Here is a 14,483-nt window from a genome sequence, read left to right on the forward strand (position 1 = left end):
CAGCGTCCCTGGACATCGCCAGGTGCCCCCATGGGGAGCACGCTGCCACCTGACCGAGGCCAGGGGCCTGCTGCCGTCCTGTCAGGAGCACCGGCACGGGAGGGCTGGATGTGGCCGGTGCCCGTGCCCCGCGGGACGGCTTGTTTGGGCCATGACGGTCCCTGCAGTGAGCACTCTCAGCCGAGGCAGAGAGGAGAAACCCCTCGCCCAGGTGCACACAGCCCTCCTGCCGGGCAGCGGCGCCATCAGAAAGGCGGGAAGATCTGGGTCACCATGTCTTAGCAGAGCCCCCCACATGTGGTTCCTGGCTTGCCAAGTGCCAATGTCTCGGCTTGGCACAGAATCACGAGCCACCACACAGCTTTGTAGGTTCAAACAGCAATTCTTTATTCCCGATCTCACACCAGCCTCCACACACGTTCAGGGGCAATCCTCATCTCCCGCACAATTCACCTACTCCACGAGGCTATTTCCAAATCCCATTTGAATCTCACGAGAACTCAATGGAACAAGCAGCAGGAACACCCTAATCCCAGCAGCAATAATCTTCAACCTCAACTTCCCTAAAACTCCTATTGTCACGCCCTAAACCCAAGGACAGAGATATTTCCTGCAGGAATACACCCTAATCCTGGATCCACCCTGGTGATTGAGCAGGGTCACCTTTCTCAAACACACAAGCAAGGTCGCAGCAAATTTCCAAGGCAAGTCCATTTAACATGGGGTACACTGGCAAGGATTACGATGCGTCATTCCTACTTGGTAATGGCTCTCAGCACTGGCTGAGACTGTTTGTCACCCGGGGACATTTGCTAATGTCCAGAGGCCTTCCTTGTCATCCCCACGGGGCTGCTGCTGGCCAGTGGTGGGTAGAGGCCAGGCGTGCTGCTGCCCACCCCGCAGGACACAGGCCGCCCCACTGTGGAGAATCCAGCCCGTCAGGTCAGCAGAGCTGAGCTGGGGCCCCCGGCTGCACCCTGGACGGCAGTTTGACCGTCTGGCAGTTCCCTGGGTAGATCTGCAATAATCGAATAGTTGAGTAGCGTGGGCGTCCACTCCCCCGGAGCAGTAACGACTTTAAAAACAGGAGTCTTCACTGTTTTGATCTTGCTTTTATCATTTAACGATTTTCCAAGCGCTTTGAGTTTTATTTTCTGTGGCCTTTGCCCCAAAGCGAGGCCCCTCTTGCTTTTTATCTTCGTCCAAGTGGCAGACATTGGCATCCTCCCGGCTCGCTCAGTCCGCCCTCCCCCCACCGTGGGCAGCGGGCCTCAGGGCAGAGGCCGTGTGTCTTTCCTGCTCTCATTCCTTTCCGCCCCCTCTAGGACGAATCGACGGGAGAAATCACCTTCTACATGAAGGGGGCGGACGTTGTCATGGCCGGCATCGTCCAGTACAATGACTGGCTGGAGGAAGAGGTGAGCGTGGCGCCGAGTGACCCTGGGCCTCAGGAGCGTGTGTGGAGAGGCTGCGCCCAGTGTGGAGGCCGGTCTCTGTCTTGGCCCTCTGTTGTGGCTGCGTGACCGTCCACCCTGAGACTTAGCAGCTGGAAACAGCACACACTTATTGCTCATGGGGTCTGTGGGTCAGGGACCTGGGTGTGGCTCGGCCGGGCCTCTGCCCTGGGGCCTCCTGCAGACTGCAGTGGGACCCAGTGGGGCCTCCCCTGAAGACTCGACCCGGGCAGGGCCTGCTGCTGGGCTCACTGAGGGCTGGGGTAGCTCTCGGCTTCTTGGCTGCTGGACTGAAGGCCTCAGGTCTCTCCGGCTGGTGGCTGCCCCCTGTTCCTCACCGTCCGGGCCTCTCCCTGTGGCAGTGCGCAGCCTGGCAGCTGGCTTCACAAAGTGAGGAGGGCAGGCGAGCTGGAAGTCACCGTCTTTGGCACCCTAATCCCACAAGTGACACCCCTCACTCTTGCTACCTTGTCACAGGCCCAGCTCATACCCTAGGGGCAGGGGACTGCCGGGCATGAGTTCCAGGACGTGGGGTCACTGGGGGCCACAGGTCCCAGTTTGCGAGGTGGGCGTTGGCCAGAAGCGGGAGGAGGCTCAGGTCTGCCAGGCCACCTGTGTTCTCTCTCAGCTCCAGGGGAACTCCCTGTGTGACGTCCAGTGACATCATCATGCCACGTAGGCATGGCACACCAGTGCCACTCGGCCGCCCAGTCCCACGGACAAACCCCCCGGGCGGGGTGTGTTTTTCAGATAGGGTTGTGCTCGGCACGTGGAACCCACGGAGTGGCCTTCACCTGACAGCGTGATTTGGGGGGCCCACGGGAGCAGCCACGGCACAGCCAGAGGTTGTCTGGGAAAGTGTGCCCGGATTAGTGAGCTCTTGGGTTTCTCCACCGGCCAGCACTCCCTGGTGACTTGAGTCTTGAAACATGCCGTGCCCGTCACAGAAAGCCTGCGTGGGAGCCGGGGTTGACCTGTGGGCCTCCCCTCTGCAGCCTCCCCACGAAGCTTTCTTTTCCCCTGTCCCCTTTGGAAGGAACACAGGGCACTTCGGTGTCCAGGGTCTCAGGGCCAGGGCCCAGCACAGCCCCTGCTGACCTCTGTCTGCTCTGCAGTGCGGCAACATGGCCCGGGAGGGGCTGCGGGTGCTGGTGGTGGCCAAGAAGTCGCTAGCAGAGGAGCAGTATCAGGACTTTGAGGTGCGTTGTCCCTGCAGCCCCGCCCACCTCGTCACACCTCCCTCCGGGGCCTCCTTGCTCACTCCCAGCTGCCCTGACGTCCTTTCTGAGCCCCCACTTCCCCACTGCGCTGTGACCTGACACTGGCTCTCCTCTCTGCCTCGAGCTCTCTCGCCCCATAGAACTCCCTGGCTTCATTTGGGTCTCAGCTCAAATGCTGCTTCCTCCAGGAAGCCTTCGGGGACCGGCTGTCTAAGGCAGCTCCACCTCGTCGCTTTTGACCCATCGCCCATGTGACTTCCCTGTTCAGGTCTTTTTTTAAATATTTTTATTAGTGTTCAAGGACTTTTATTCACTTATTTATATGCAGTGCTGAGGATTGAACCCAGCGCCTCGCACGTGCTAGACAAGCGCTCTACCACTGAGCCAGCCCCCAGCCCCCTGTTGGTGTCTTTTAACATTCACTTCATCCATCTGCCTCTGGAACAAACTCTTTCTGGGGCCGGGGACCTGATCAGGCAGTTCACGCAGGCGTGTGACGTGACTTGGAGCCCGAGTGCTTCAGGCTGCAGTGGATTTGGGGAGTTGAATGAGGCTGTGGCCTGCTCTTCCCCTCCCCTGCATGTCCCCGGGGTCCTGGTCTTGCTCCCTGCTGGACCCCTGGTGCCCGGCACAGAGCCAGCATGCCAGGGCGGGGTGGGCCGCTCCCTCCCCACCCTAAGCGGTGACGTGTTGGTGTGCCAGGCCCGTTACGTCCAGGCCAAGCTGAGCGTGCATGACCGCTCCCTCAAAGTGGCCACCGTGATCGAGAGCCTGGAGATGGAGATGGAGCTGCTGTGCCTGACCGGCGTGGAGGACCAGCTGCAGGCCGACGTGCGGCCCACGCTGGAGACGCTGAGGAACGCGGGCATCAAGGTAGGGCTGGCGCCTGGGAGCAGAGCTCGGTGACGTCCCTTCCGCAGATGGAGGACTTCAGAGGGAAGAAAGTGAGGGTGGGGGGAGCAAGAGGGGACCAGAGTGCCCCTGTGGGATGGGCCACCACTGCCATTGTCCTTGTGTTTGTGTCGTGTTTGCCCTCTCTGGCCACCTCCCCATCACAGCTCCCTGAGGGTTGGGACTGCATGTGTCTCCTGGCGGCTCAGGGCCCAGCTCAGCACCCAGTGTGCACACACTGCACGTGGCATCGCCGACTAACCTGCTGGTGGCCGTCTGTCCGTGTGGATGAATGAGGCAGTGACAAGCCAGCAGAGTGCCCTGTTCACATTGCACGTTGTTCAGGGTGGGAGAAAGTCCAGCCTGTATTCTCAAGGGGCCAGTAGAGGGCGCCAGAGGTCCAGGCCCTGTCTCAGGGAGGCCAGGTCTGTGCCTGTGCCCCTGCGTGATGGATAGTCAGCAGACATCCAGAGGGCACTGCCAGACCCTCGTGGTTGGCCGTCACTGGTGCCGTCCTGAGCACAGGTGTCCAGCTGCAGAGTGCACAGCAGCCTGCCTCGACGCTGACCCCGGGCAGGAGAGCACGCTGCCCCAGGAGGGCGGGGTGGCTGGAGAGCCAGGAGCAAGTCTGCATGATCATGCGTCACAGGCTGCGTGCAACTGTGTGGGCAGCGTGGGTCTGTTCACACCAGCATCACCACTCATGTGACGTGGGGAGTGTTGTGCCGTGATGTCACCAAGGCTTTGACATCACTAGGCCATGGTTTTCCAGCTCCCTTGCGGTCGTACGGGACCACCGTCATACATGCTGTGGTTGGCCCGTGGCCCACGCCCTTTTAGTGAACAGGCTCGAAGCTCTGAGAACACGCTGTCCCCTGGCTGCACTCGGGAGCTGCTCCCTGCTGCGTCCTGGGGCTGGAGTTTGGCAGAAGTGGCTCCTTCAGGCCAGGCCCTGGGAGGAGTGTGGGTTAGACCCAGATAGGAACCAGCACACAGCCCAGTGAGGCCTCGCGGTGTGCAGGTGTCCCCGGAAATCAGGTCCCACCACGAGCCTCTGGCCCAGGGGCCTGGTGTAGTGAGGAAATGGCCAACAGGATCCTGTGTGTGTGGCTCGGGGGGCAGGGACCTGCCTCCCTGCCCTTGGTGTTTGAACCCTGGCCCTGGTGGGGTCTGTGCCCTCTCGTCTCTGGGCTTTGGAGATCTGCTCGTGTCCACCTTGTCCTGGGCTCTCGCTCCTGCTCAGCACTGTCTGTCCACAGGGCCAGGGGTTTGGTTCCCGTCCCGTGGACCTGACTTCTCTAGTTGCTCCGGGGGAGGGTGGCCGCAGCAGCTGGCTGGGTGGTCATGCCTGGGGTGTGACCCTTCGCAGGCCAGCAGTGTTAGAGCCTGGGCATTTTCCGCCCGGGCCTTTGACAGAAACCGAAACCCTGCCGGGAGGTTCTCACCCTGGGGAGCGGCACCGCTGCTGGAGCTGGGGTCCTGGGCACGTCTACCAGTGCCTTCCCGTCCTCAGTGAGGGGCGTCAGCTGTGGGACAGCCATGATCCCAGTTTCCCAGACTCAGACTCCCAGCTCCTTCCTGGAGCGGGTTCTCTTACATGAAGTCAGAATGCCGTGCCGAGCCAGGTCCCCTGGGAACGCTGAGTCAGGCCGACACACACCTGGGGAAACCAGACGCATCCCCCTGCCCCCGGCTGACTCCAGGGGGCTCCCTCGCGGCCTGGGTTCCCACCTGGCTTCCCATCCACTTCTGTGACCTTGGGCAGGTGACTTGACCTCTCGGTGCCTCTGGGTCCCCCCTCATGGTTTTTGTGGAGGAGAGATCACTGAACGGGTGCAGCACAGCCGGGTGGCACGGGCCCTGGGAACGTTTGCTGCATCTTCTCTCCTAGCACTCCCGGACCCTGACTCCCAGACCCCTTCCTGTGGGGAGGGTTAATGGGGTGAGATGGCGAGCAGGGAGCAAATTCCAGCTGGACTCTGAAGACCCAGACTTGGGGCCTGGTTAGGACAAGGGCTCACGGTGTGGCTTTGGGCAGGGCACCTGCCCTCTCTGGGCCCACAGAAATGAAATGCAGAACAATTTGAAAAAAGAGGGGGAAGCACCTGGCGTCTGTCTGGAGCATGGAGAAGGACCGTGAGGTCACAGATCAGTTTCCTGTAGGAGCCAAAGTGACCCCTCATCCTAGTCTTTAGGATAGGTTGCGTGCTGCTTTGGATTCCCAGGGGGATTACCAGGTCACGGACCGGCCTCGGGGTGTCTCTGGAAGCTTGGGGCGCAGGTCTTTCTAAACCTCCCTGCTCTGCCTTTGCTGCCAGCCTGGCTGTTGAGGCCCAGAGCCCTGGACGGGGCACTCCTGGGGTGTCGGGGAGGCGACTGGGTCGGAGCGTGTCAGCTCAGTGCTCTGGGGAGCACCCAGCACGGGCACCCAGGACCCCTTCCTGCCGTGATTCCAGGTGTGGATGCTGACGGGGGACAAGCTGGAGACGGCCACCTGCACAGCCAAGAACGCACACCTGGTGACCAGGAACCAGGACATCCACGTCTTCCGGCTGGTGAAGCACCTCTGTGCTGGGGCCGCATGGGGGGTGCTTGGTCCTGGGACCGCGTCACTCAGTCGGGCCCTTAAAGAGGGAAGGGAGCAGCTGGCACCTGGTTGGCTTGTAGATGACCAAGTGACCGGGGCAGGTGGAGGGATTCCTCTGGGTGGGCTGCAGCCCGGGGTGACACTGTGACCTCCTGGGACTGGAGGTCCTGTCAGCTGCACCCCCAGGAGACACAGCCAGGCTCTGTACTTAGAATGTGCCTGGGCTTCTGGAAGTTCCACTGACCCTCCCAAAGCCAAGGTCTCTGGAAAGAAAGAACCGCTAGACCCTGGCCTGCTGGGAGGCATTTGGGGCCACCAGGGAGACGCGAAGGAAGCTCTGAATTGGGTGGGCCCCTGAGAAGTTGCCCGCCATGTGTGTGCCCGACTGAACCAGGGCGTCAGGAGCCCTGAGTGCGGTGGCTCTCTGGAGTCTGGGAGGAAGGAGGACAGGATCCCCTGGGGCAGGGTCAGCAGAGCTGTGAAGCTAGATAGCCAGAGGGGTTCGAATGTTTTGGGGTCCCTGCCTTTGGTGCAAAGCTCACGGAGCATCAGGGGATCCAGCGAGGGCTGGAGCTGTGGCGTTGTGCACACGTTCTGCCTGTGTGCATTCCACTCTCGTGATTGTATTTGTGACCACAAAACCAGTATCTGCAGCCCTTTCGCGGCCATTCCAGATACGTGTCACGTGGCAAAAACTAGAAGCTGACATGCACCTTCCCAGCCGAGGCCAGGCAGGCACGGTCTCCCTCTCCTGTCACTTCTCAGACTGTCATCAGTGGCTTTCCCAGCTAAGTGTCGAGTGTTAGCATTTTTGTGCTTTCCTTGGCAGCTTGCTGGTCCAAGTGGCCCTCAGCACGGGCCCTGGAGCTGGGCAGTGACCCTGAGCAAGGGGTCAGGACGCGTCTTAAGGAGAAAGTACAGTCCACTGAGCTGCGGTGCTGGGCAGCATTAAGGGACCTAGAGATCTCGAGACAGAGACACAAACCAGGCGTGGGTGTTGACCAGCATGGAGTGGGCAGAGCCCTGGAGGATCCTGTCCTGTGCCCCTAGAGGAGCCCTTGGGGATCTGCTAGTTCAGTGTTCTCGGCAACCCTGTAGAATGTCGCTACCAAGACTCACAGGAACCAGCTGGGTTCTGGAATCGGGGCCCGCAGGCTGTGGCTGCGGTGTGCTTTGTCCTGTTGGGATGTAGAGACGCCCACCGGCTTACAGGTTGTGTTTGGCTGCTTTTGAGAGTCAGGTTGGGTCTGCAAAGCCTGCAGCACTTAACATCGGTCCCTCGAAGAGCAGCTGCCAGCCCCGCTGGACGCTGGCCTCGAGGACCTGCCCTCCAGCACATAGCTGCTACCTTAGGCAGGCCAAGGACCCCACCTCGCTATCCCTGAGTGTAGGACGAGCTGTTACCGTTGGGCAGCTCATAGGTCGCTGTGTCAGTGAGTGCAAGGCCCCCGGCACACTGCCAGGCCCCTGACACTAGTGCAGACAGCTCTGGTCCCAGGGAGTGGAAGGCCGTGGCGGCTGTGCTACTCTCCGGAGCATGGCAGACGGCACTTCATCTGGCTCTGGGTCTGGTGGCAGAGGAGGGGAAGGGGCCTTGGCCATCGTCTTCACCCTAGTTCCAGGAAACGGCTGCTTCTTCTGTCACCTCCAGAGAGCGAGGCTTTTCCATCTCTCTGTCCCTTGCAGGTGACTAACCGCGGAGAGGCCCACCTTGAGCTGAACGCCTTCCGCAGGAAGCACGACTGTGCCCTGGTCATCTCTGGAGACTCCCTGGAGGTGGGCATGGGGACCCTCGAGAGCCCGGAGCTGTGGGGCAGAGCTGCAGGGGCTAAGCTGTGGGCTGGGGGTGCCCTTGACCCACCCACCCGCTCCCTGCACCCCCCCAGGTCTGTCTCAAGTATTATGAGTACGAGTTCATGGAGCTGGCCTGCCAGTGCCCAGCGGTCGTCTGCTGCCGCTGCGCCCCCACCCAGAAGGCCCAGATCGTGCGCCTGCTCCAGGAACGCACTGGGAAGCTCACCTGTGCAGTAGGTAAGCTCACCTGGGCAGTGGGAAAGCTCACGTGGGCAGTAGGTAAGCTCACCTGGGCAGTGGGAAAGCTCATGTGGGCAGTAGGTAAGCTCATCTGGGCAGTAGGAAAACTCACCTGGGCAGTGGGTCAGCTTATCCGGGCAGTAGTAGGTAAGCTCATCTGGGCAGTAGGTAAGCTCACCGGGTAGCAGGTAAACTCACCTGGGCAGTAGGTAAGCTCACCTGGGCAGAGGGAAAGCTCACCTGGGCAGTGGGAAAGCTCACCTGGGCAGTAGGTAAGCTTACCTGGGTAGTAGGAAAACCCACCTGGGCAGTAGGAAAACTCACCTGGGCAGTAGGTAAGCTCACGTGGGCAGTAGGTAAGCTCACCTGGGCAGATGGGGCCCATCCTGTTGGCCCTGTCCCGCTCTGTATTGGATTTCTTTTCCGTGAGGCTAACAGGACACAGACCCGGTTTTTCTGCGCTCCCAGGGCCACTTTGCTCAGGGCATGATTGTTCCCCACCAGGGGCTCTGACTTGCCCTTGTTGTTGTGTTTGGTGTTTCCCTTTGGGAGAGGGCACGTAGGCGAGCCCAGGAGTCACCTCTCCTCTGCCCTGGCCCAGGGTCCCTGCGTTCCAGGGTAGGGAGGACCCCACTGTGCAGAGCCGGTCTGGCTCCACTCCCTGCTGGTCATTACTGAGAGGTGCCGCAGGTGGCTTCCTCCACCCTTCCAGCTGGGTCTGGCATCAGTAGAGCGGGAACAGGGCAGTGACGCCCAAATAATGCTTACAAGGATCAAAAGGGGAAGGGGTCCCTTTTGGAAGTGGGGCCACCGTGCTGGCCACCACCCGTAGGCACTGCTGTTGGTGCTGTGGCCCTGCCAGCGGGTCTCTCCTGCCCTTCTTCACCTCCCCTCCTCCCCTCTGCTTTCTGTGTCCTGCAGGGGACGGTGGCAATGACGTCAGCATGATTCAGGAGTCCGACTGCGGCGTGGGGGTGGAGGGGAAGGTGAGACGCCCCCGCCCCGCTCCTCTCTGGGGTCTCCTCGCCCTCTTCCTTCCCTCAAAGACACACCCCGGTCCCATGGAGAGTCTAGGTAAGGAGCACAGGGCCCGAGGCACTCGGAGCACCTGGGAGCCGGCATCCTCAGCACGGTGGCATAGGTACGGACAGACGATGTTGGCCTTTTGCTCACCAAGACCTAAATCGACAACAGCAGCAACAAAAAAAGATGTGTGTTTTCCACGTTCCTAGAATCCAAGGGTCTTCGGGCCATGTGCCGGTCTCCTGGGCCGTAGGCAGTGTGGTGGCCGTCCACCCTCTCTAAAAGTCCTTGGCAGTGAGTTTTAGTTTGCTGTAGAGCAATTTTTGCTTTTCCCGTCCTGCCTGCCTCTCATGGTCCACCCTGCTCTCTCTCACCTGTGATCCGCTGAGACGGCCAGGGGAAGACTGGTTTCCAGGTTTGTTGGAACCCGTCGGAGTAAGCACAGAGGCCCCAGCAGGGCCCAGCGGCTCCCCTGGGCCCTGTTGCACATCCTCATGATCTGGCTGAATTTTTCCCTTCCCACAGTTCCTTCGGTTCCCAGCCAGAGGTTGATCATTTGAGTTAGAAAGGCAGATGATTCTGGAGTGAGAGATTGAATTTGAAATCTTGGTGAATTTCTTGGAATGTAGGTTTGAAGAAGCATTTTGAATTTAATAAAATTCTTTATAAGTTCCTATATAAAAACAAAAAACCATTTTCCCTTCTGTTAAAAATTATATTCCTAGTCCTCCTTTTTTTTCAAGAGCATCAAAGCAGTAAGTTCTTATGATGAAACATTAAAATAATTTTAAAATAAAGTGCATCTTTTAAACTGCATCAAGCTACCAACATGGGGTCTTCATCCAACATTTTTCTATGGGTGTACACTTGGGGGCGTACTTGTCTGTTGCATATACTGTAAACATATTTTACACATGTATGTATAGATATATTACTTTCGTGTATGATCTTAAATTAAAAACACACCATGCATTTTGTTATGCCTCTTGCTTAAATCCATTCCATCTTGGATTTCGTTCTACATCAGAGTATGTACAGACATCGTGTCTTACCCTCTTTTTATTTTGAAAAATGTCATCCGTTCCGAAAATTTGAAATAGAACAATGCACACCCATCTGCCCTCCGCTTTGATTCACCAATTGTTAACACTTGCCACGTTCTCGCTTTCTCCCTCTGAATCAGTGGAAAGTAAATTGCACACGTAATCACGTGTCACCCCTAAGTGCTTCAGCATGGCTCTCAGAACAAGGGTGTTCTCCTGTGCCTGCAGGAGAAGCGTATCGCCCCAGAGTTAACACCCATGTGACCGTAGTGTAGGAGAGTCACGGTGGCATTTCCCCGGTTGTCCTTGAAATGTCATCTAGCTTTAAAAAAAAAAAAGATCCAGGAACCAATCAGGGATCACAAATTTCATTCATTAGCATGTTTTCATGTCTCTTTAATCTTCTCTAATGTAAAACACTTTTCTCTTTTTTTTTTTTGGAGGAGGGTATTTTTTGTGACATTGTTTCTGAAGCACTTGGGACGGTGGCAGAATGGGCCACAGTGTCTGTGGGTCGGGTTGATCTGTTCCCGTCCCTGTGCACCACAGAAGAGAAACTGCTGGTCCCCTGTGTGTCGGGGTCTGGGTGTCCGGCAGCCCCATTACCGGTGCCCAACGGGGACCTTTCAGAATAAGGGGATTCCACGAGGTGGTTGCACCAACGTCATTCCCACGCCTGCACGCGGAGAGCTGTGTTCAGGCTGCTGCACCTCAGTGTCGACAGCACAGGTGTCCCCCTCCTGCTGGCCTCTGAAGGGAGCCGGTGGACAGCACAGACCCCCCCAGTGGCTCTTTGCTTCTGTGCGCATCTCGGGCACGGAGCTCTCGAGGCTCCCTAGCACGCTCCGTTGACCCCCACGTTACAACTCTCCGTGATGGAGTATGTTCTTTATTTAAAGAAATTCCTCTTTTAAATCAGATTTAGACTTGGACCACCAACTGCATATAGCTTGAAACCAGAGAACCTCCTTATTGAATTTCTTCAAAGATCTCCTGACCATGTCTTATTTTTTCAATTAAAAAAACGTGTCCGCCTTGACCTCTTGTGCTGCTGACGGTGCCCAATTTCCTTGGATTCCAGGAAGGAAAACAGGCTTCGCTGGCTGCCGACTTCTCCATCACGCAGTTCAAGCACCTGGGCCGGCTGCTCATGGTGCACGGCCGCAACAGCTACAAACGGTCGGCCGCCCTCAGCCAGTTCGTCATCCACAGGAGCCTGTGCATCAGTACCATGCAGGTGGGTGGGCAGCTGGCGCCTCTGTGCAGGTGCCCGTGGCCACAGCATGCCGTGGGCAGGCAGCTGGTCCTGGTGCCCAGGTGCAGGTGAAGGCGTGCTGATCGTGGAGAAAGCCTGGGCCTCAGAGTAGGCCTGGTGCTGTTCCTGGGCCACTTTAAATCCCCCACGTGGCGTGTTAGCTGGTGGCTCTTGGGCAAGTCACTCCACATGGCTCCTCTCTTGAGAGGCGATGGCCCTGCTTGCTGTGTGGCATGGACATGAGCATGAGCAGTGGAGCCCGTAGGTGCTTGGCATGGAGCAGGTAGGTGACCATGGTGGCAGTATGGCAACAGGGGTGAGTTCTCCCTGGTGTGCCGGAGAGACGAGCACAGAGGAGACCGCAGAGTGAGTGCTCACATTCCTGGTTTCTGGGGTGCAGAGGCAGGGACAGCAGGAGGAACCCCAGAGAGTGGCCTGGTTCTCCTGAGCGCTTCCTGGACCTGGGTGTCAGCTGGGTGCTTGCAGGGCAGGTCACCTGCACCCTTGCCACAGCCTCACCCACTCTACAGCCAGAGCGGAGGCCTCCTCCTCCCCGGGTGACCGTTCAGTTTGCTGGGGAGGTTTCTAACCACACAGAGTGAGTCGGTGGGTGCTGCCGGGGTCCCCAGGAGGGGCTCTCTCTCCTGGGCCCCACCCAGGCCTATTGCGGTGGCTTTTGCGTTTTTAATGTCTATTGCATCGTGAGTGGGGCCTTGAGGTGCTTTCCATCAAAATGTCCCAGCGCTAAACAGCTGCGGCTCCTCAGACCCCATCTGTCCTGTTCATTTATGTCGATTCACCCGTTGAGCTGGGAAATGCTGGGTGTCGGCCCCTGGGAGACGGATGAGCTAGTTCTGGGGACTCCAGCAGGGCCTGGCCTTGCCGTATCATTCAGAAGGACAATTCCAGGGTGTGGCACTGCCCCTTGTGCTGCACATGGCCTTTAACCCTGTCTGCAGTGACCCCTGGAAACCGTCTCAGACAGACAGGGACGCGGCGTTTTTACTTCTTGTCCAGATGAAGACCGTGGTCCACGCACCCCTCCTAGAGGAAGGGGCACCTCGTGTGATTTGTGAAGTCAGCAGAGATTCTTGATACACAGCCTCCTGTGTCACAGTCCCACCCGGGTGACAAGGCATTTGAGAACGGCACCGGGCAGCTCCCAGCGTCCCATGGCCACGCTCAGTGGCACTGTGACCTGAGCTCTGTGGCCGGCGAGCGTGGGTCTTCTTGGCTCTCTGCCCGCTGTGGGAGCTGCTCTGGTTAGAGCCCTGGTGACCAGGACCGTCCACTTTCCCTCCGTGTTTGGTTATCACGAAGCCTCCAGGCGACCCTGGCCCCCTCTGGTTTTATCTAGTGGAGATGAGTCTGGACTCTGCCATCCCGCAGTCACCCTGTGGGTGTGCAGGGGCCCTGGGGCACGGTGAGCCCTTTGCAGTCCCCTCCTCCTTCCCGCGGTGGCTAATACCTCCCGGATCGGGACGAGGCCTTCAGTGGGACTTACAGGTATCTTTTTGGCTTTGTCTGATTGCAAAGGCCGCCTGCCAAGTGCTGTTTCCCCAGACACTAGGAGGCATGTGAGAAGCAAAGCCTGGCCCGCCACCCAGCCTGAAGGTGGCTGGTGCAGCACACAGGGCTCATCGCTGACAGTCCCCAAGTGCAGGCCAGTGGCTGGTCAGCGGTCATTCTGAGCTGTCAGGGGTGTGGTCCTGGAGGCAGGGCCAACCTCCTTCTGCAGGCCCTGCTTCTCCTCCATGTCCCTTTCTGTGGACTGTGGCAGCTTTAGGCTCAAGCTTGGGGTGGCTCTGGAGATGTGCTGGGATCATGTGCAAAGCCTTCCTGGCTCTTGGAGCTTCACAGTCTCAGGGGGACTGAGTGTGGACACTGGAGCTGGGTGAAGCAGTCTGACGCCTGGCTTTGGCCGAGAGGAGCTGTGTGGTTTTAAGCAAGCCGCTCACCCTCTCTGGGCCTCACCTTCCTCATGGGGATAATGTCAGCAGAATCACATGAGCTCACACTCACGAAGCACGTGTAGCCTCGGCTCCGTGTGCTGGGACTGTGCGGGGCGGGCGTTTTATCAGGTGGACACGGGGACCCTTGCTGTGGCCCTCGGTGACACCCTCTTTCTCCTGGCGCAGGCGGTCTTCTCCTCTGTGTTCTACTTCGCCTCCGTCCCCCTCTATCAAGGATTCCTCATCATCGGGTAAGGATCCAGGCCACGTCTCCTCTTCTTTTAATGAAACTTCCCTAAAATGCCACCGAGGGAGAAGCAGCATCGTGTAGAGACCCTCTGGTCCCCTGGCCACTATGGACTGGTGGCCCGGGGAAGGTGGGCTCAGCAGGGGAGCAGCCCTGGGGTGTCCGGCACAGTCCGCTGACTTTCTGGGTTTTGCTGGTTGCTTCAGCCTGAGAGCATCCACTGGATTCTACCTGCTTCTGATTGGAAAGGTGGAGTGTCCTTTGCTGGGTCCTGGAAGACTATAAACAACTAGCCAGAGTGGAGTCAGGGGTTCCCTGAGCCGTGCTCCACGTGACCACCTGTGACCCGCCCCAGCTTCCCTCACCACCCTCTCCTCACTGGTTCCTGACAGCCACCCCCCTGCCTCAGGGCCTTTGCACTGGCTGGCCTTGTACCAGGGAGGCTCTTCCTCCAGACGCTGGCGTGGCTGTTCCCGTGGGTGTGGACTCAGACGTCCCATTCGTCAGCCGCCCTTGGCGATTGCACCCCGCACATGTGCACACACAGGCCTCGCTCCCGCTTCCCCGTGAGGGTCTCCTCCTCCGGGCTTGGTTACTTAGTTTATTTGCTGGTGACCCAGAGACCAGCCCGAAAGCTCCAGAGCAGGTGTCTTGTCTGTTTACATCTCGAACCTCCGGGGCTCCAAGCCAGGCCTGACTCAGGCGTGGTGGGCGCCCGGTGCGCAGGTGCGGAGGGACAGCTGGGCCGGGCAGGTCCTGCTCGCGGGTCTCACCCGT

At 58.8% G+C, this 14,483-nt stretch overlaps 1 protein-coding gene across 2 annotated transcripts in view; it reads left to right on the plus strand.

Moving 5' to 3' along the window:
• Positions 1 to 14,483, plus strand: part of Atp9a (ATPase phospholipid transporting 9A) — a 117,789-nt gene that overhangs the window by 94,827 nt on the left and 8,479 nt on the right. For both annotated transcript variants that reach the window (XM_026390931.2, XM_026390932.2), the window contains exons 16-24: positions 1,326 to 1,418; positions 2,570 to 2,653; positions 3,377 to 3,547; positions 6,022 to 6,120; positions 7,839 to 7,928; positions 8,039 to 8,183; positions 9,108 to 9,172; positions 11,334 to 11,489; positions 13,646 to 13,710. In XM_026390931.2, the coding sequence (XP_026246716.1) occupies positions 1,326 to 1,418; positions 2,570 to 2,653; positions 3,377 to 3,547; positions 6,022 to 6,120; positions 7,839 to 7,928; positions 8,039 to 8,183; positions 9,108 to 9,172; positions 11,334 to 11,489; positions 13,646 to 13,710 (968 nt within the window). The remainder of the gene's footprint in view (positions 1 to 1,325; positions 1,419 to 2,569; positions 2,654 to 3,376; positions 3,548 to 6,021; positions 6,121 to 7,838; positions 7,929 to 8,038; positions 8,184 to 9,107; positions 9,173 to 11,333; positions 11,490 to 13,645; positions 13,711 to 14,483) is intronic.

The sequence above is a fragment of the Urocitellus parryii genome, chromosome 6, assembly GCF_045843805.1.
Source record: "Urocitellus parryii isolate mUroPar1 chromosome 6, mUroPar1.hap1, whole genome shotgun sequence".
In the NCBI taxonomy this organism is placed as follows: Eukaryota; Metazoa; Chordata; class Mammalia; order Rodentia; family Sciuridae; genus Urocitellus; species Urocitellus parryii.